The sequence below is a fragment of the Gymnodraco acuticeps genome, unplaced genomic scaffold (assembly GCF_902827175.1).
Source record: "Gymnodraco acuticeps unplaced genomic scaffold, fGymAcu1.1, whole genome shotgun sequence".
NCBI classification, from domain to species: Eukaryota; Metazoa; Chordata; class Actinopteri; order Perciformes; family Bathydraconidae; genus Gymnodraco; species Gymnodraco acuticeps.
Genome location: NW_022990198.1, coordinates 2,202,139 through 2,224,276, shown reverse-complemented (window position 1 = coordinate 2,224,276; position 22,138 = coordinate 2,202,139). Strand labels below are relative to the sequence as shown.

General features: G+C 38.6%; 2 protein-coding genes across 2 annotated transcripts; both read right to left on the bottom strand.

The window, feature by feature from the left end:
* Window positions 1-5,821: 5,821 nt before the first annotated feature.
* Window positions 5,822-9,122, bottom strand: arl4d (ADP-ribosylation factor-like 4D). The gene is made up of 2 exons (XM_034217966.1): window positions 8,990-9,122; window positions 5,822-8,115 (listed from the first exon to the last, which is right to left on the bottom strand). The coding sequence occupies exon 2, from the start codon at window positions 7,988-7,990 to the stop codon at window positions 7,385-7,387; it is 606 nt and encodes a 201-aa protein (XP_034073857.1). The 5' UTR covers window positions 7,991-8,115; window positions 8,990-9,122; the 3' UTR covers window positions 5,822-7,384.
* Window positions 9,123-9,689: 567 nt separating this feature from the next.
* Window positions 9,690-19,885, bottom strand: tmem106a (transmembrane protein 106A). The gene is made up of 8 exons (XM_034217961.1): window positions 19,745-19,885; window positions 17,801-17,971; window positions 16,663-16,726; window positions 16,309-16,462; window positions 14,822-14,962; window positions 14,700-14,743; window positions 14,559-14,612; window positions 9,690-10,377 (listed from the first exon to the last, which is right to left on the bottom strand). Exons 2-8 carry the CDS (start codon window positions 17,964-17,966, stop codon window positions 10,269-10,271), a joined length of 732 nt encoding a protein of 243 aa, XP_034073852.1. The 5' UTR covers window positions 17,967-17,971; window positions 19,745-19,885; the 3' UTR covers window positions 9,690-10,268.
* Window positions 19,886-22,138: the final 2,253 nt, after the last annotated feature.

Sequence of the window (22,138 nt, the reverse complement as noted above, 5' to 3'; positions counted from 1 at the left end):
AAAAGGACAACACTAAGTTAATTTGTTAAAACCTGCAGAACAGGATTCCATTGTTTCCTTTTAAGTAAAGTCAAAAAAAGTCATGTGACAGGGAAATCTAGTGGATGCATGGAAAATGACCATGAAAGGACCTGGGTAATTGGAAATGAGCCCCATGTACCCGAATCAATCAAATAAAGAAAAAAGAAGTAACACATATTTAGAATGTTACAATTCTGCCTTTGTGGACATGTTGCACTACAGTATACTGAGTAATCTGCTACGTATATATGTTGGCAGCTTATGTCAAAATATTCAACACTGTATTCTTGATTGAAGGTAAGCTTGGTGCAGACACAAATCAAAATGTACTTATCTATGTGCAATTGTATGTACAATTGTGACCATCTAAGTACCAAAGCATAAACCAAAGGAATTTTTTATTTCAATTCAACATGAAAATTATCCAGGCTGAGGTGGGCGCCACTTCCACACAAAACATAGTATAAGTAGCAGTATTTGTAGAAGTACTAAGAAAAGTTTAGACAAAATGTTTTGTACTGCAAGGATATTACATTTGAGTCTTCAGTATGAAACAATACATTTGTTCTATGACGGTTTTCTAACAAAAACCTTCTATCTTGTTTTTCCATGAGCTGACTACAGCTCACGTGCAGCCTCACTCCCACATGTTCTTGCTATCTTTCCAAGGCTGAAAAACACAGGCCAGTTTACAGCTGGTCTTGCTTTCAGGGAAGAGCCACAGCAGCCAGGGGTCCCACACTTGATGGAGCTCTGATCTTGATCTTCCAGGTGGGACGCAGAGTCAACAAAGAGGTCACATAGGGACAGACAGTCCGACATCAAAGATAGAGACTTGGCTGCAGTGGATTGAATCAGCATCTTTTCTGACACAGCTGTACTTCAGTGCATTGATATAGTAAAAATTGTCCTGAATAGATGCTAGGTGATTTTAACTCATTTACTCATCTGGTATTCCCTGCATAGTAAACATTCAAATGTCTCCGTAGCAAAATAAATGCTTTCCTCACAGTTTTAAGGTATTTATCCAGTCCATTTAACTTTTTACTACATTGATTTGACATCTATAAGAACTCAAGATTGAACATACTGTCGGTGAAAAGAAAACATGGTTAAATTGTAAGATAGGCATTATTATAGATTAAACTGCCCAATAGTTTTTATAGTTATTCAATCAGCTTTAACTCTGCTAGCTAAAACATTCAAGTACTGTTTAGACAACTCATCATCAACTCATCATCATCAAAATGACTTTTAAGTACTTGGCTAAAAATATTTGTACAATATTTGTCCTACGGTATTTTCCCATTGTAATATTGTTAGTCCCCCTGCTCTGTAGTAAATTGAGATTTAAGACATTTATGGGTAACTAGTTCACTGTAGAATACGTTCAATTTACATAAGTAGCAGAAGTGAAGCCTTGAATTTATATAAATTTGTTAGCACACTATTGTGTACACTTTTTGACACTTAAATGCAGAAGAATAAATATAATATCTTACAATAAGTATGGCCAGTGTCTTCAGCATGTAATGATTCACAGCCATGATCTCTGACTCTGAGTCCATCTTTAACAGCAGCAATTATTTATGTCCCATTCCATCACATTAAATTATTCCATTGCATTAAATCAAGCCACATTATTCCCTCGTCAGCACATTCACGGATCAGCCCACTGGCAGGGTGACACAAATAAACAGCCCTGATCCTGATGTAGCACCTCACAGCACGTCTGATCCACATCTAGGGGTTGCAGCTCAGAGGCCTGTCTGCTGTTAAACGGCAGTAATAGTCAGGATTAACAAGAGCTGGTGTTTTTGATGGGCACTGGGGTATTAATCATGTTCACCCCGCTAGCTGGCAAGCACCAGATGGGTTTCTGGGTAATCCTAGCGTGGGATCAGGGGTAGACCCAGGGGTGGAGGTGTGGGAGTGCAGAATATACACTGGATTATCACTGCCATATTAACCCATTTGTGCCAAGAGACTATGTTTAGTATGATAAGGAAAGATGCCACAACAATTTGGTCGTGATTGATCTTTACATCTAGAGTCAAAGATGCTACTGTATGGACAAATCACACTTTTATCAATAGTCATAAAATAAAATAAAGAATGTCTTCCCTATGAGTTTTATATTCAACTTTTTAGTTCTTAGTTATTTGCCAAAGATATTCTATGCTCTTGGTGGTTTCTAAGATATAGCCATTTTATTGTCATACTATATTTAGTCTTTGGACACCTGGGATTATTATCTTTTTCCTAAAAGGTAATTGTATATAAAAGTAAAAAACAGTAGTCCCATCTCCCCAAATAAGAAAAACTTGCTTCACAGCCCGTTTGACCGATTTTGTCTTGAGATTTGTATTCAAAATGTAATTTGGCACAAATGGGATAAAAGAGAAGACACCATAAAACTTGAGCAGCCAAAAAGAAGGTATTCAATTTCCAATACTGTTTTAAAATTCAAAACCAAATGTTCAAAAATGACTTCAATATGCTTCACCTCGTGAGAACTGTGCATCAACAGAACACAATAAGAAGGGCTTCTTGAATGATGATTTAATCTCAACCCTTTTTAAACTCACATGAAATCATCTATGAAGTCATATTTGAATCCCCCCTGCAGCCAAATAAGTTTGGTCGTTAGGTTTGGATCACAGTAAATATGAGGCCCTTTATTTCCGCATGGCTCCCATGAGCAATGAATCACCCTTGACTCTGACTTAAATGTATTTGTGATTATGAATAAATGATCTCTGACCCCTGATGTGATACCAATTCTTCACACATAAAATGAAAATGATGACCGTCTTTTAGCTGATGGCAAAGGATGAATAAACGGGTGATTATATCCATATGTTTTGGTGCAGGGTCACCTCAGAGGTAAAGGGGATTTCATATAACCACATAAGCCCCACCTACTGTGACATTGTTTTTCTCGAAACCAAGACATACAGCTTTGGTGTTTCTTCATTTTCAGCCCTAAGGCAGCACTAAAATCAAGCTATGGTTTTCCTCACAATCCCCAAGCTTCCATTCAATCCTACAGGCTCGGCTCTAAATGAAGGCCCAGTGGCAGCTTTACGACCTTTCAGGAATAAAAGCCAAAGCAACTAATCCAGCCCTCCCACCAACATTGTCCCTTTTAAACCCACAAAGGACTTTCCCTCTGCAGCATGTCCGGTACAAACAGCCAACTCTCCTCTGAAGTACCATCCCCCCGTCTACATCCAAGGCAACGTCAACAAGGTCAGTTTCCTAGAAAGATACTGTAGTAGGGACATTTAAGATACTTTAATCAATACCTAGAAAAACAAGGCAAATGACAGAGAAAGAGCAACACCTTTATATCAGAAGGAGATTAAATAAAGACACAAGTAGGGGGATAAAGAGGTGAAAAGAAAGAGACAGTTATAAAGATTCCAGTATTGATCTGAGCTTCTATTTCTAATCTCCGTAACCTATAGCTGGATTGGACATCAAAGCAATTTGACCCCCACAGCTGCCCCCACGGGTCACCCTTTAGTGACTGCTGACTCCAGGTTGCCATAGTGATAGAAAAATTATGTCTAGGCTCTGTTTGGACGGGTTTAAGAGACCTGGATCTGTGCCCAGCGCCCGATTGCTTTTAATCATGGGCACTATGAAAACGCTGCAGCAGAGCATTATTGCTTTTTTGCTTTTGTTCTATTGTTGTTATTCTTCTGGGTATTGTTTTATGTTTTTATGTTTTTTTGAGAAGAGGAAGAAACATTAGGTCTGTCACATCCCTCAGTTGAATTTCAAGTCATAATATAAATGCCAATGTGGAACTGTCTGTCCGTAAAGCCATCCACCATTTTGTTCCATATTGAAATATCTGAAAGGCATCATGTACTGTATGGATTGCCATGAAATTGTGTTCATGTCGGTGAAAAAAAGAATGATTCCTAATCAGATGCTGCTCACTTACCAAATTGTCAAAAATGTGGTAACAAAAAACGTATTGATTGTATTTAAAGTCTACACTTTTTTATCTTTAGGTGTGTTAAGTGATATACTAAAGGATCACAATGAACTGAGTTTATGGCTTCATTATTGTAATTCTATTTTTGACGTAATCACTGTAGTGCAGTGTTAGATGTGTTTTAATCAAGTAAAATCAATCAATAAATGGTTCCCAGAGGATATACCGCTATTACTTTGGTGATTGCTTGGATTTAACTCTTCCGCTAACATGGGGTTCTGTCTCTGATTATTTATGGTAATTAGTTTTAGTACGGACAATAATATTCTGCTCAACATGAATTTTAATCATTTCGGTGATTATTTTATTTGACCTCTTATGTTTAGCATTTCTGAAACATTGCTTTGTGACTAAATACCCTCAAAACATATGACATCAGCCGTTCCCATTAGCCTCAGCTGCCAATTTGTTAGCTTGCTGACATTAGCTCAAAGCTATATGTTGTGTCTAATGCTGCCTTGAAATTAAGGCTAGCAACATTTTGCAAGCTAGAAAGTAAAGCAATACAGGAAATGCTATGGCAAAATAACAAAACAAAAAGACTAGGCCGTTGGGATGTTTCAACATTTTTAAATATATATCAGCCTATATATATTTTAAAAACTCAATTTACCAACAACCAAATAATGAACTTCCATGGCCTCCCGCCATTTTTGAAAACGTCATCAAACATGTCAGGTAGCTTTGAGAAAATGTCCACTATGCAGGTTGTGAATACCTAAAGAGGGGGTCATACTTATGGAGTCAAGTGAACGCAGTAAAAAAAATGCCTATTTTAAGGCAGCATAGACCAGCTTCACAGAGCCGCTAGCATCTCTGTAGGCTGTAACCTCATAATCTTGTTCGGAACTTTTTAACAAATGGTGCCCCTTAGCAGTCATTGGATTGTGTTTTTGAGGAGAGGAAGATACATTTAGGTAGTTTATGACCTTGGGTTGACTTGATTTACTGGCCTGTCATTGATTTATGTCACATGGTTGCAGGGAAACACCTCGCTACGTGCAACCACATAAATAATCCCCAAGGCTTCCCTCATTTGCGTGTTTCTTGTCAGCCACCATTACTGTACATGTAAAGCATAAGAGGCAAGAGAGTGGCACAGGGAATAACAGGGACAGGTGGATGCAAAAATGCAAAAATCACAATGCACATTCTGCTCCCTCAGGTTTCCCCCCTGTGGATGTATCACGGCTCGAAATTCAGCAAGTCAATCATGTGTGCAGTAGCTCCACTGCCAAAAAACAGCACATTTTCCACAGCTGCAGTGTTTTTTTACACCTTTTTTCTCAGAAACGTTGGAGTATTGGAGTATTGCTGCCTCCACATGCCTCACAATGTGTCTCAGCTGTTGAAAACGCGCATCATGATGCAAATGTATTCCGGCACCAGCTGCTGTGTCAAGATGATTCGGCAAAAGACATCCTTGAAAGTTTTAATGAGCTTACCTCAAGTAATGAGGACACTCAGGTCACGCAAGTCAAGATGTGTGCTTGGGCGTGTGTATCAGTGTCTTTTCATATTATATGCGCATGCATTTATGTCTGTTTTGACATTCAGCATTTAAACACACTCAGTGGGAGGCATCTGAGTAGGTAACAACTCATTATCTCACCATGTCAAGCAAGAAAATGACGCAGCAGGGGCACACACACTCACACTGTGATAGTATGCAGGTTAGTAATGTGTGAGGGGAGGTTGGACTTTGTATTTGTTGAATAACATCACATTTCAGGACCAAATTAATAGATTTGCAGAAAAGCAAACGGGTTAAAAGACTTAAGCCTTTACAGATTTGCCACAAATAGGTTTAATGGTTTATGCTTGTCATTAAATAACGTGGCAAAAATCAACTGTTACGTAAAAAAACTGAAACCGGGCATTCTGAACAAGCAAACAATCACCGAACTCTGTTACCATACACAGTGACGTGACAAAAACTCTGCCTGGATTGAACAAATAAATTGATTTAGGATAATAAATTAAAACAAAGATATCCGTTTTTTTGCGAAATAACCCTTATATGACTACAAACTCATGTGATGATCATAACCTGATTTAGTTTCAGTTTGGGAGTCAGAGTAAAGCATCTGCTGATCTCACAACAGGGCTGAGCTGCCTCACCTCTCAACTACCTCAACGCTAATCCATGCAATTACAATGTCAGAAGCTGGCAGACTAGAAGGTGGGAATCAAAGTAAATGGATTGTTTCAGTTTGTGTGGGGAAGGAGGAGGGGTGGAGAACTCCCCTATCTCTGCTGACTCAGGCATAAATAGGGAAGGAGTGTCACAACTCCAGACTTCAACATTTGGATATAATCCAGAATTAACTTTCCTTTTTGCTCTATTTTTGGTCTCCACCAAGTCTTGAGGGAAAATCTGGCTCTTTTATCTGCTAAATAGTCCACCATGTTCCTCAGCATTTTGCAAACTGCTGCTAGGCACAGTGGTGTTTTCAGAGAAGATTCACTAAGAAAACCAAAAAAACGAGTATTAAAAACCCCACTTGAATGTTACATAGAGATACATCACTCCTAGGATCTTTTGTTAATATAAACATTTCGATTATGGCAACTTTCATTGAAATTCTGAATCATTTGCACAGATTCACAATTTCTTAGTCCCAACCCTAAACCTCAAAAGGATCCTTCATTCCCATTTATTAACTTCAAGGAAAGCCATACATTTTCTGTACAGTGCTTATATTTATTAATTCTTCAGTGTTAAAAAATGTACAATTTGTATAAACATTATTATTAATAATAAAGTAACTGAAACTTAACCTGTGTGGCCACAAAGGGAATGCACTTGGGATAACTGTTCAGTCATGGCAACAAAATGAATTATACGTTTTAGCTCCTTCAACAACTGAAATCTGTCTTATTTCCAAAAAGAAGGTCCCTTTTGTCCAACACAAACACAGAAACATGGAATAAATATTTCGGGGAAGAATCCATGGAACATAAACAACCATTTAGTGGAGGAAAATCTGTGCAAGCTTGTGAAGGATATTAAGGACATTCAAAATTCTATAGGAACCTGCCACATGGAAGTAAATCTTTATATATTAGTCCTACAGTTAACAGGCAAAGTCTTCTTTAAAACAAGTGTAGAAAAGCACTTAGTGAAAACTAATTGCTATCAAGGTTCCCTTCAAATCTATAATAGCTTTCAAGGGGCAGAACAAAGAATTTGTCGATACTGCTTCAATTATTATGAGCAAATCCATTCCTCCTGACCCTGCGGCCGAGGGTTATTGTTGTTGTGTTGGCACACATCGCCCATTAAAAGGGTCCATTAAAGAAGTGTCCCAACCGTGGATAAATCTCCTAATGTCCACAGCGTCAATCAAGAGTTCATCTCCTCCTGTTCTTATTGTGCTTCACCATCTTCTTCCTCTTGAGAATCATCTCGTAAAGTTTCTCCAGGCCCTGTTGGAGCCCCTCACCATCCACAGCGCTGCAGCTCTGCACGTGATGCAGCGTGTACATGCTCAGTTCGTGGACAGAAAGCATCTTCTCCACCTCGCTGACGGACAAGGCTGACTCCTGGTCCTGCTTGTTGGCCAGGATGAGCACGGGGACCCCCTGGTTCTCCGACGTGCGGGTGATCTTGTGGAGCTCCACTTTGGCCTCCTCCATCCGCTCCACCTCAGTAGAGTCCACTACAAACACCAGGCCATCTGTCCGCCGGGTGTAAGACTTCCACAGGGGGCGCAGTTTCTCCTGGCCGCCAACATCCCACACCTGGAAGTTTATTGTCCGGGACGTCCCAACGGCCACCTTGATCTTCTCCGTGTTGAAGCCCTTGGTGGGGATGGTCTTCACGAACTCCTTCAGTTTGAGCCGGTAGAGCAGAGAGGTTTTTCCGGCCGAGTCCAGCCCGATAACAACCACGTGCAGGGACTGGAAGTTTGGCAGGAAGGATGTGTTAGGAGCGATATCAGTCAGCTGGTTTCCCATGGTTGCAGCCAGCAGATCACACCTACTTAGCGTCAGGTGACAGATTCCTGATTTAATCCTGTTTTAGTAGAGTGGCATTTGCTCCTGGTCCTCAGAGGCAGACGGGATCAGAGTGGGCTGGAGACCTTATCAAAACACAAACAGAGTTAATTTTTAATGAGAAGACAATGTGGGCTTCAGGAATGTCAATCACACCTAAGGGATTTTACAATAGATAGTGATGATTATCAGTAGATGTGATTTAATCCCAAAGTGTTTCCTGCTGTGTTCACGCCTGAGATTTATCACTTCAAGTCAATACTATTTATTAAATTCATGTCTGCACGCTTTTAAATGTGATTATACAAAACAATAAATGCTTTAGCCACATTACAGTGCCAAACAACAGCTAATTGGCTGGCTGGGGTTTCCTGGAGCCTAAATCCTCTTACCGCTGCTAAACCTGAGAGGCTTTTCTTCAAGGCAGATTGATTTCAATGCAGTACATGGATAATATGTATTCACTGTGTATATGAGGACTGATGCAGCAGCACTAATCCGGTTGTTGTTGACATCCTGATACCCATCAAACATCTGCCAGGAATTGTTTGTTTAGCATGAGCAGGCGAATTCTAATGCTGCATATTATTAGAAGAGTATCATTCAAGTATTATTGATTATAGAGGCTAAACTGCTCATTTATGTTGGTGAGTCGATGTTTTATGACTTTTTCTTTTTACATTATTATGTTGGGAATAAGCCACCGTCTTCCTCTCCAGCACGAAAACACCTAATTTATATTGCATGATGTTAACATAGTATTTAGTGTACGAACCCAAATAAATTAAACCATTTAAAAATGTCCTACTGTGCACAGAGCTTGAAATATAAACTTTAAGAGATAACCAGACTCAATTAAAGCTCAAAAATATAAAAATGCATGAGGGTTACACATCAGAAATAATTTAATCCCTAATATTAGATGCTGTCCTCGTTAATGTATGTTTAAAATAAACGTACCTCTTTATATGTGCAGCAAAAACATCATCCACAAGCAATAAACACGTCCATGGGGAACAGATTATGTTTGTCCCGGCGGAAACATCCGCTCCTGTTCTCATACAGCAGCACTGATCAGCTCCAGAGAGGCACGAGAGCTCAAAGCACCTAAAGCCCCGGTGACGTCACGGCCACCTAGAGAGATGCGCCCGCCCCCTGCAGGTACAGCGGTTAACTGCAGGTTCTCTAGTGGCACAAGCAACATAGATTTTTACCAACAAAATACAACAATTACAGTAGAATGGGTAAATGTAATATCATTTAATTATTTATACTGATGCAGGCATGCAAGTTGAAGTTGATTTTAATTATTTAGATTGCTATTGTTTCGGGAGTTTAATCTACAACAATGTATATTTCATCATTTGTGTTTGGTATGTTCATCTAGAATGTCAGATCCATAAAGTAAAAGGTGCAATATTTACTTTCAACAGCACATTTTACTAACAAAATTGCATATTTATGACTGAATTGCCTCATTTAATGGCAGCTCTACATGTTAACTTACCATAGCCTGTCTGTCAGCTAACAAAGCGTTGGCTCCACCCTGTGTCCACGATCAAGATCTCCAAGAGCAACATTTGGGTCTTGTTTTTTTTGTTTTCTATACATTGACATTATATTGGTTGTCAAATAAAAACAGATTCTAACAAACAGAATCTTAAATGCCAAAGTTTAATGCAGTGCAAATTACATAAGTCACGATTATCATAGGTGAGCATCATAACAAATATGGCATCGTTTCCATAAACATTGTGAATCAGTTAAGAAACAAACACATCGTCATACAAAATCCACATTTGTCACAGGAAATTGTGCTTTTACACAAATGTAGGACACCACTTATAGAACATATAATAGAAAAATAATTGTTTTAAGTTGTACAGAAGTGTATTTTAAGCATCAATATTTTTCTATTGAAGTGAATGATTGAAATCTTATTAAGGCATGCTAAAACAACATACATAATTAGATACGTGTTTGAATGTAACCAAGCACATTTTTCTCACTGTTTGCTAGAGGAATTTAAGTACACGTTGCTGCTAATACTTGATCTCTACTCAAGTAAAATGTTGAATGCAGGACTGTTTTCATTGGTGGTTTCCTGAATCACTGGATGAGATGCATTTTCACAGTAGTTATCTTCACAAAGTCACATCCCCGAAGAAGAGAAAAAAGGTGCAATGTAGCAATATTCATTATTTCACACTCCCACATTGGTGGTTTCCATTTGGTCTCATCATCTCACAGGATGAGGGGTTGTTGAGTTGGTGCCACAGTCAATATACTCATAGGTGTCCAGAGACAGCTGCTCCATGTGAGAGAGATAGGAAATATTCAGTGTCATTCTGGGGAGAAAAGAAAAATAATGTTTTAAAGCTGAACCAATCAATATTTATTGGATCATGGTTGAAATAACGATGTTTACAGTAGCACTGCATATTGTTTCAGTGTCTTTTAGCATCTGGTTTTGGTTTTCAACTTACAGAAAGAGCCAGATATTTTTCTAGTTTGTTGAGACCAAAACGTATAATTGCCTTTAAGGCAAGGCAAGGCAAGTGCTGTACAAAAATGAAAGACATTAAGAAAATGGCATTTAAAAACCGTCATTAAAAAGCAAAGATAATAAAAGAAACATTAAAAGAAAAAAAACATGGATAAAAGTTACAGTGCAGTTTAAGATGTGAATAGTTCAATTAAAAGCAGCAGCAAAAAGAAAAGTCTTCAGCCTGGATTTAAAAGTAGTCAGAGTTGCAGCGGACCGGCAGATTTCTGGTAGTTTGTTCCAGATATTTGGAGCATAATAACTGAACGCTGCTTTACCGTGTTTAGTTCTGACTCTGGGGACAGAAAGCTGACCAGTCCCTGAAGACCTGAGAGATCTGGATGGTTCATAATTTAGCAGTAGGTCAGAAATATATTTTGGGCCTAAACCATTCAGTGCTTTATAAACCAGCAGCAGTATTTTGAAATCTATTCTTTGACACACAGGAAGCCAGTGTAAAGACTTCAGAACAGGAGTGATGTGATCCACTTTCTTAGTGTCAGTGAGGGCTCGAGCAGCAGCGTTCTGAATCAGCTGCAGCTTTCTAATAGATTATTTAGTGAGACCTGTGAAGACACCATTGCAGTAGTCAAGTCTACTTAAGATAAAAGCATGGACAAGTTTTTCCAAATCCTGCTGTGACATTAGTCTTTTAATCCTAGATATATTCTTTAGGTGATAGTAGGCTGATTTAGTAACTGTTTTAATGTGACTGTTGAAACTCAGGTCAGAGTCCATGACTACACCTAGATTTCTGGCTTTATCTGTTGTTTTGAACATTGCAGACTGAAGCTCAGCGCTCACTTTTATACGTTCTGCCTTGGCTCTAAAAATCATTACCTCAGATGTATCTTTGTTTAATTGGAGAAAGTTCTGACACATCCAGTCATTGATTTGTTCAATGCACTTACTCAGTGTTTGCATTGGAGCATAGTCTCCTGGTGAAATGGTTACGTACATTTGTGTGTCATCCGCATAGCTATGGTAACTTATTTTGTTGTTTTTCATTATCTGAGCCAGTGGTAGCATGTAGATGTTAAAGAGAAGAGGCCCCAAGATGGAGCCTTGAGGAACCCCACATGTCATATTTGTCAACTCAGATGTGTATTTACCTATATAAACTAAGTTTTTTCTGTCCTTTAAGTAGGATTCAAACCAATTCAGAACTGTTGCCGAAAGTCCCACCCAGTTTTCCAGTCGGTCTAGTAATATGTTGTGGCCAACAGTGTCAAACGCAGCACTGAGATCTAATAATACTAACACATGAAGCTCAGCGCAAGTTCAACCAGGAAGACCGTCTTTACTCATTCATGTATTTCTATCTCCATGTTTCTACTCTCTCTCCTCTCAATAAGTGACCGGGGGCGTCACTCTTCAGCTTAGCCAATCACTTCGCTCTATTCCCAAGAGCCTATCATAGCGTGCCATCAAACCCTTTAAACTCTGCTCTTTCCCCTCTGACAGCGTCATTTCAGGTGACTCAACGCAACCCTCCTCCACCCCTTTTCACCTCCCGTCCCTCCGAATCCAGGGTCAAGCTAAACCACTCCTCCTCAGACCGACCCAACTATCCATTCACCACCACCAGTGTCTAGACCCCGGGGGGTTTTCATCGGATCGGTTCTACCCTCCCGAATGATACTTCCTGCACAACGGGGCCTAATCGCCAAAACTACTGTCACATTCATTTGTGTATCTGCGCATGAAATATGTATTATTACATCAAAACCGTCTCTCCTGATTGAATGAAGTTCTACCACTGTCTGTGTTTAAGTGGATGTCATTGAAGACCTTTACAAGAGCAGTCTCAGTGCTGTGGTTTGGTCGAAAGCCTGACTGGAACACATCGAAACAGTTATTTAAATGCAAGAAATTACTCAATTGCTGAAAAACAACTTTTTCAATGATTTTACCTAGAAATGGTAGGTTTGATATGGGCCTGTAATTGTTCATTACTGAAACATCTAGATTATTCTTTTTTAAAAGCGGTTTAATGACTGCAGTTTTCAGGGCCTGTGGAAAAACACCTGAGTGAAGAGACTTGTTTACTATGTGAAGTAGATCTGAGGCCATGCAATGAAAAACATCTTTAAAAAATCCTGTTTAAATAATATCAGCATAATAAGGCAGCAGGAGGAGGATTTCAGAAGTTGTATAATGTCCTCTAGGTTTTTATCATTAATCTGATGGAATTGTGTCATGGTGTTTGCATTTATTTTTAGGTGGACACAGGGACAACACATTTGCTGTACCTGATGCAGAGGCACTGACTGCTTGTCTGATTTTCTGAATTTTGTCAGTGAAGAAGGAGGCAAATGTATTGCAGGCCCTGGTGGATAGAAATTCAGAGGCTATTGACACTGGGGGGTTTGTTAGTCTGTTGACGGTAGCAAATAAGGCATGTGCGTTGTTTTTGTTTTTCGTAATGATGTCAGAGAAGCGTTTTTCAATTCCAAATTATAAAGGCCAAGTCTCTCTTTATAGATTTCAAAGTGAACCTGGAGATTTGTTTTTCGCCACCTACGTTTAGCTTTTCGACATTCTCTTTTTTCTGTTTTCACGCTCATGGCCTTTCTCCATGGAGATATTTTCTTGCCAGACACTTCCTTTACCTTAGTTGGAGCAATTGCATCTATAACATTTTTCATTTTTGAAAATGTTAGCAGGGGCAAGTGTGGAAGAAAAATTCTGAGTAAACATTTCCCTAGTATTTTCAGTTAAATATCGCTTTGTGGTTACCTCTTTTTGAACATTTTTGTGAACAGAAATAGAGCTCTCAAAGAAAACACAGGAATGGTCAGAGAGTGCAACATCAGTCACCACAACCTTAGAGATATTCAGACCCTTTGAGATAATTAAGTCCAGAGTGTGCCCCTTATTGTGCGTGGGCTCCGTCACATGCTGAGTCAGTCCATAGTTATCAAGAACACAAAACAGTTCTTTAGCCCCTCTGTCCTGGGGGTTGTCAACATGGATGTTAAAATCACCAACAATGACTAGACGGTCAAAGTCAAAACACACTATAGACAGCAGTTCAGTAAAGTCATCAAACAAGCTTGCACAGTATTTGGGTGGTCTATAGATATTTAGGAACAGAGCTCGAGAGGAGCATTTCAGCTGAAGGGCCACATATTCAAAAGAATCAAAGTTTCCATACGATGTCTTCCTGCATTGAATGGAATCATTGAACAAAATAGCAACTCCACCTCCTTTCTTGTGCATTCTTTCCTGACTCATAAAACTAAAGTTGGGAGGGGTTGATTCGATAAGAACAGCTGCACTGTTATTTTTGTTCAATCCAAGTTTCCGTTAAAAACATAAAATCGAGACTGTGCTCAGTGATAAAATCATTGATTAAAAATGTTTTACCTGCCCAAGACCTGACATTTAATAAAGCTAGTTTAACTTTGTTGAATACACTATCAGTCAGATGTGTTGTGACAAGGTGTGGCTGACATGGAATCACTTCTAAATTTGATAAACTCACACAAACGTTTGAGCGCTTCCCGTTTCTAAGCTGATTCACCGCTCTTAATCTATTACCTATCAACAGGTACATGAATTTACATGAATGCTTGTTTGCAATAACAACTTCATAAGGTTATAATATGTCGATGTTTTCAGATTGCTCAACTGCCAGAAATACATGAATGCTGTTTTAAATGTTATCACAATGACAAAGTTGGATTGATCACTTTTCCCTGTGGTAAAACCTGTTAAATTATCTTTTTAGAGGCCTTTTAGAGTTTTTGTATGTCCAATGAAAGCTGCCAAAGTTTGACTTTAATGTGTCTGTCTTATCATCTCTTCCCCTTTTATCTCCAAATGAAATGTCTCATTGAAAGATTAACCCTTTATATAAAAAGAGAACCAGTGTGTGGCTGTCGCTGTGACCACAGCCACACAGTGACATGTAGTGGGTGTGAGAAAGGCTGTGAGGCGGCTGCCTACTCCGGTGTTTGTCAGATTGAGATTGATACTTACTGCAGCATCAGAAATAACGAGTGAATCTTGAAAGAGCTCGACTTGCAGTAAGTGCTGAAAGAGAAAGAGGCAGTTGAGTTTAGACATATAAACAATAATGATGGAGGAATATGTTACTTTCTCACAGTATTTCAAACTTACTTCAAGCCTTCATCAGCAATAGACAGGTCAATTTGAATGGTGTACTGCAAAAGAAGGAGGAAATGAATTGCGTGTCAAATACAACAACAGTATGAATGTGAGTCATCCTGCGTGTAACTCACCGAATTTTGTGAGCGGGCCTGGATGTCAGTCATGTTAGAAATCTTGGCTTTACCCACAATTGCATTAGAGATAAGACCCTGAACGTTAAACTCCACAATCTTCACTGGGACATAGTTCTGGTTGGAGATGTTGACAAGATTCTAGAAGAGAGAACACACACAGCTGGTCAGGTGCAGCAAACACACCTTTCCATCATTAAAAAGTCAGCAGGAACTTTGTCCTGTAAGTGCAGCAGCTATCTACAGTCAGTCATGTGAATGCAACTCAGACACTTCTTGGTGGACGAGGTTTTCACACCTACAATAAAAATATGGTTGCTCAGAATGTTCAGCAGAGAGCAAATAAATGTCACACTTTGTATTGCACACTTACACACAGTATAACACACTGTAGCTGTGTCTCAGGGGCTAGCTTTAGGGTTGACATTGTTATCTTTCTTTTCCAGCTGTTTGATGGGTGCTAACTAGAATATGCTTGGTTTCAATCTATGTTTTATAGTTACTGCTAACAACAAGTTACACATTTGTTCAGCATCAGAGTTGGCAGGGCTTTGCGGGAAAAAAACCACACGGCCAATGAAAACAGCCCAAAATCAAACTATACCCCCACCAAACCATATACTGACACACTGATTTGTTCATTCCAACAGCATCTCTATCATTGCCAAATGTAGTGTTTCTTCTACAAAGTAAGACCACACATGTTTAGTGTTCCAGCATACACAGTTTTCCCTGAAGAGTTATTTCCCTTAGTTCCTAAAAAAACGTATTGTGAAATGTAATTATTATATACAGAGCTAGAATAAAATCCAAAGATAGAACATCTTTGGGTTTTATGACTCCGCTCACCAGGTTATAGGTTAGATCCTGGTTTCCAAAATAGCATTACTTCATCATTTTTGATTTTAAGATATTTGTGTCATTGTTTTTATAATGAGAGCGTAAATTCCTGACTTATAAGTCCAAGAATTTTTTTTCGAAAGATTGGAAGAAATTCAGTATTCTGAGATATAGCTTTCACGAGAATGGCATGCAAGGTATATATAATGGCATCATTTTTGTTTATGTAAAGTCAAACAATACTCAATTCAATTGTGTGTGTGTGTATGCATAGGAGTCAGTTTGGTAAGATGTTGATAGGAGCAAATTATCTAATGACATACATTTAAAAGAAATATACATTATTCATTTAATTTGCATACACAATAGGCCAACAAGTGATTGAAACAATTCATCCCGCGATAACATTTCAAATGCAACCCAATAATATTATCACTACTACTTATTTTATATATATATATTATTAATGTATGAGCAAGACTCTGGTCCTGATTCACTTTCAAACTAAAATATAGCTTCTTTAATTTTGGCGTTGCACTTTTCTTTACCATAGACACAAATGCAATCCCTGCACATTTTTATACTTCCAAACAACAAAGAGGTGGCACAGATGTACATGTAACAGCATTACTGTTCCTTTTACTTACTGTGACCTCCATTTTCACAGTGTCTGGTGTGAAGTACACCATTACTGACAGCACGGACACAGGCGTCAGAGTGACACTCCGGGGGAAGAGGAAGAAGAGGATGAGTGTGCAAACGAGGAGACACAAGACCATCGACACGCACACGTACAGCTTCCTGAAAAACAATACACACATGCTGAATTATATGTGTCATGGTGATACCCTTACTTACATGTGCATGCGCATGTCAAGAGACATAAACACACTCACTCACACACACACACACACACACACACACACACACACACACACACACACACACACACACACACACACACACACACACACACACACATGCATTCATAGGTCACTTACGTGCGCCTTGGTTTCAGCCTCACATCATTACAGGGTATTACAGCCACTAGCTGGTCTTCATGGCCTGGCAATACAAGAACACAGCTCGTTTAACCACAAAAATGATCTGAAACTGGCATCTCGTAAATGGTTAGTATGTCTGGTTCTGTTTAGGAAATGTAACATATCATCTTTAATAGTTGTAATAATAAAAGGGCATATTTCAGTACTGTATAAAATATTGCTTTCCTACTCATCTGTATCCTCTGATGGTCTGAAAGACTTGATGAAAAGGATAACCGACACTTACACTACTTTTAACGTATATTCATTTATTAGTTAGTAAAACTATTATATTCTCTCGTGATATTTTTATGAACTACACATAAATTGTTTCCTCACTTTTAGTATGACTGCCACTTGGTTACTTTTAGATGCAACATCGTTTGTGTATTGTGTGTGATCTGTAATCAAATCTCCATTTATATACATTTAATGGACAATAACATAATTTAAATCTGAATCTGAATATATTTTATTCTGAAAAGGAAAAGTGAAGCCTTTATCACTGCTTTGCTCTTTGCCAATAACGGTGCATATGTCCAAACAGTACAGAGACATTTTACTGGTGGCTATCTGTGTGCCACTTTCAAACAACCTCCTGCCTTTCATTTTTTTTATATTTCTTGCCTTTGTCATCTGACGTGAGATTGTTTTGTACATGACATGACATGTCATTTGTTAGACGCTTTTATCCAAAGCGACTTACATACATTCAGTACTGTGGACAATCCCCACAGGAGCAATTTGGGGTGAAGTGTCTTGCCCAGGGACACAACGACATGCTGACTGCAGTGGGACTCGAACTTGCTATCCCCTGATTCAAAGTCCAGCACACTATCCACTGAGCCACAGCCTCCCTCCTTTGTAACTCTATGGTTTAAAGAGATATTATTTTCCAAAAACATGAAGTGAAAGTGGAACAGTTGTGGCAAAACAAAGTTCTGCTGCATACACGTTTGTGACTCTCGTTTTGACATAGTTCCTTTAGTTGTTGGATGTGAAATGAAACATAATTTGAGGATGATGGTCTCAGTTGGCTGCCCTTGCACTAAAGCTGCTCAGAAGGCCGTCAAAATCATCAAAAAAGAAGACCAACCTCTGGGAATCCTCCCGGTGCCGCGACATGTGGGGCAGGTGTCTCCTGCAGGGGTCCCATTGATGGCGCCGTACAGAGGGAAATACTTCAGAGCTTTCACCTTGTCCATCCCTTTAATCACATCAGGTTCTTCTGTGGTTTTGCTCTTCTTTGCTGGTGTAACCATTGCACCTTTAACAGAAGAAAAAAATAGATGAAAAAGGCTGAAATATTATTACTTGCTCACAAACATATTAGCCAAATAATATCTGCTATGGAATATGTTCCTTTCCTGGAGCAGAAGTCAAGTTTTTCTGATCCAGTCTAAAGAATTTAGCATTTATAGAGGCCATTTTCTCTTAAAAGTAAATCCCTTACTGTATGTCCTCGTTGACAGGACAGTCAAACACAAAGTGAACTTCATTCTCATAGCCCCGTACATACATTTTGTTTTTCACTAAGATAGGACTATGTTCACATTAAGGATGGGAAGGCTCAGAAACAACCAAAACATGATAAAAGCAACTTCTTTCCCCAGATATATTTTTGTTGTTGTTGAACAACCTCAAGTGGAACTAATTTCTCTAAATGGCCAATTAACGCCCATTCTTATGCTAAATGTCCTCATGTGATCAGAGTTCATGGTGTGGAAGTGACAGAAAAACTCCAGCAGTGACTTATGTTATAACTGACTTCACAAAGAAATGAATAAATATAATGCATATATTCAAAAATGCTGTGAGGAAAAGGTCTTGAAGAACATATGTGATAGCATTTAGGAATTTAAACACATTCTGGATTTGGGCTTTTGTTTTGCAAAGTATATTAGCTTTTAGTATTCACTTGTGTTGTACCATCTCCTACAGGATTAAATGATTATATGAAACATTTTTACCAGTATCTTTCTGGCAATGGTGCAATAACTAGCACTTTCTGTGTAGTGTTACAACATTTCACTGGCGGTTGAGTTTATTAATCAGGCACAGAGTCTTTCTGTTTTCACAATGTGATTAACTTGTGAAACCAGGATCAAAGCTGGTATAACATCTAAAAAGCAGTAGCCTAGTATTAATTGTAGTAATATATACTGAGCATTATGTATTTGAAGGCAACTGCTGCCATACATACATAACATTAAAAAAGCCTTATTTTGAACTTTGACTTCAACAAATGGATTTGGACTCCTTCCCGTTTTTCTAAAAAGAAGCTGAGCTGGTTTGTTTAGTTTCTTATGTTGCTCTGTAGCTCCACTGACTTAGTAGGCCCAATACAAGTACAATGAAAAACAATCTTACAATACAGCCTACATTCTTCTTTCTAGGAAGTGTCACTGGGTGTTCTCACTTTATTTTGAAGCCCAATTTTAAAATAAAGTTTGAAATAAAACACACAATTAATAACTCTTCAAACATAAAGAGGAAGTTATCTTGTAAAATATATAAATCATGCCTATTTAATGGCTTATCAGGAATTGATCCTACAAATTGAAGTTATATTCACCTGCATAGTTGGAAAGAATATAAAGGGTAAAATTACTACTGTATTAACAGCAGACATTTCAAATGCAGGACTTGTAGGCCTACTTGTTATTCTTCCGTGTATTTATATTGCAGTATTGCAAATGATACTTAAATTAAAGATGTGAATACTTCATCCACCAGATAGATAATAGCATTTTGGATGCGTTTCATTTGGATTTAATGTTAAACTTTACATTGTTTATTAGATTCAAAACTGACACCTCACATTAGATAACCTTTATCAAAGATGGAGCAAACAGAAGCGATGGTTTGCACTTTAGAGATCATTAATCACTAATCTATCTGACACCATATTATTAGCAACATGCCTTTAGAAACCTAAATTGTCGCAGTGAAACGTGGCTTAGCAAAGACGCAAAACATGATGAGATGATTGATCCCGCATTACTGCAGCGGGCAGAAGTCAATAAAAACAAGTGTTTACCTGACAATACGACTCAGCTCCGAGTTTAACTGCTCCACCGCTTACTTCTTTGTAGTTTTAAAAAATATATGAAAGCTAAATGGTGGCTGCCTCATACCTCTACAGAGAACAGTGGGAGGATCACTTCCTCCTTTCGGTGACAGCTCGGTTACGGCTGCAGATCACATGTGCTGCTTTCCATTTACTTTCCTTAAAGGCTATAGAAATGGCAACACATTTTCACACCTAATCTAAAAAAAGTGCAACTAACCCCAAACGTTATAGTTCAAGCTATTTTGATCCTGGCCTTTTATTTGTTATACCATGGCCAGATTAACCTGTTATTGAGCCAAGGGGGACCCTCCTGACGCCAAAAAATGATGACCCCCAACCTTAGAGTATCTCGAAGATTTTAATTTAAATCACAGTCTATTGCTTGATTGAGCATATGAGGAACAGATGAAGTATTGCCATATTTATACCTTAACAATTGTTACAAACTGGACATATTCTGAATTAAAGGGGCCCAATATCCTTATTGGGGGTTTCCCTTTCCTGTAGTGTTTTCTCCCACATAATAGTTTTACTGCCCCATTAGTTCTGGGACTTGTAGTATCAGCAGAGGTGGAAGAAGTATTTGGAACCAGAGTGTCGGAATACTCTGTTACAAGTAAAAGTCCTGCATTCAAGTACAAAAGTATTTGCATCAAAATATACTGAAAGTACCAAAAGTAAAAATACTTATTCTGCAGATTGATCCATTTCAGAAAAATATACATCATATGTTTTCATTATAATTATTGATGCATTAAAGTTGTCAAAGCTGGTAAAGGTGCAGTTTTAATGACTTTGTATGCTGCAGGGTAGCTTTTGAATTTACTCCAGGTGTAACTAATGTCTGATTTAAGAGTTGATTATATTTCACATTATTCATCCAAATCTGCAAAGTAACTAAAAGTGTTAAATAAATGTAGTGGTGTGAAAGTACTCGAATTATGAATTATAGTGGAGTAGAAGTAAAAAGTAGCATAAATGGAAATTCTCAAGTAAAGTATCTCAAAATTGTAATGAAAGCTTTAGCGCAAGTTCAATAAGGAAGACCTAACTCGAGTCACTCACACGTCACTCTATGGCTCCCTTCCCCCCTCATTAAATATGAGGGCGTCACGCCTCAGCAGCCAATCGCTGCACATGCTAAATGCCTTAAATACCTGCTCTTCCTCCCTGTCAGTTGTCATTGCAGATGATCACACGCAACCCGCCTCCACCCCTCTCGCCTCCTGTCTCCTTCAGGACAAAGCTAAACCTTCCTCCTTCAGACCGGTCTCACCTACTCATCACCACCACCAGTGTCTAGACCCCGGGGATTTCATCGGAGCGGTTCTTTCCCTCCTGAATGATTATCCTGCAAACCGGGGGCCTAATCGCCAAACACCATTACATTCTCCTGTTGTACTATCATGGCAATCATTTCATTCATATGACGTGTAAACAATAAATATGTAATTCTTACATCACGTCTCTCCGGTTTGAACTCAAGTAGGCTACTTACGCCACTTAGTATCAGACTGCATGTTGTTACCAACAGGGTGATGCCAAATCAATCATGACCCTAATTAAATCCCGTTGATGATAGTATGTTCTTTTTCTTAAAGCTTGGGTAGGAACATTTGGGGAAGCAAGCCAGAGTGAGTTAGAGATTTAACATGACCCAACCGAAAAAACAATCCCAGTGTTGCGAACTGTAAATATTGGTCAAGGTGAGATTTCCATATCTCGGATTATGATGACGCAGACACCACAAATATGTCAGAGCTGGAAACCCTGACTAACCAGAACCGTTTTGGGAAAAGGGCTTAAAGAGACAAGCACTTAAAATGGAGCATTTCAGACTGGTGGTGATGACAAGTATGCTCAGATACAGTATGAGAAAATTTATGTTTTTAAAACATTTATGTACTTTCTAGTACAAACTCAAAACTGTATGAACCTTAAAATGATATGTCAAGTGCAGTGAGTCAGCCTCTTGGCTACCGACATACATTAGTAATGCAGCTTTGATGTACACAAGCGGTCATAAAATATGTTAAACCCAACCTCATTCTGTCAGAAATGCAGCATAATCACTCCTTTATAGTATCCAACTTCTGAACTTTTGACAAACTCCATATAACCTAGTACAGCCTGTCCTCCTGTATATCAGATATATAGTGTACCATGACCTAGGCTACATCTAGACATTTGGCATTACAAAAAAAGAGACAAGCGAGATGTGCAAATATTTTATTGGCGGATTGACAGTAGAAGGATATTTAATGTATACACTCTGTGACAGAGGAATAAGTTGACAAGCATAGTAGATATATTCAGAATTATTCTCCAGAGCATGATTTTTTTTAAACGTGGGTGATCAAC

Coding starts and splice junctions, on each gene's coding strand:
- tmem106a (XM_034217961.1), bottom strand. CDS start 17,966: ATGGTTACACCAGCAAAGAAGAGCAAAACCACAGAAGAACCTGATGTG. Junction 16,727..17,800: donor CACCGGGAGGATTCCCAGAG/GTTGGTCTTCTT, acceptor TTGTATTGCCAG/GCCATGAAGACCAGCTAGTG. Junction 14,744..14,821: donor AGGCCCGCTCACAAAATTCG/GTGAGTTACACG, acceptor CTTCTTTTGCAG/TACACCATTCAAATTGACCT.
- arl4d (XM_034217966.1), bottom strand. CDS start 7,990: ATGGGAAACCAGCTGACTGATATCGCTCCTAACACATCCTTCCTGCCA.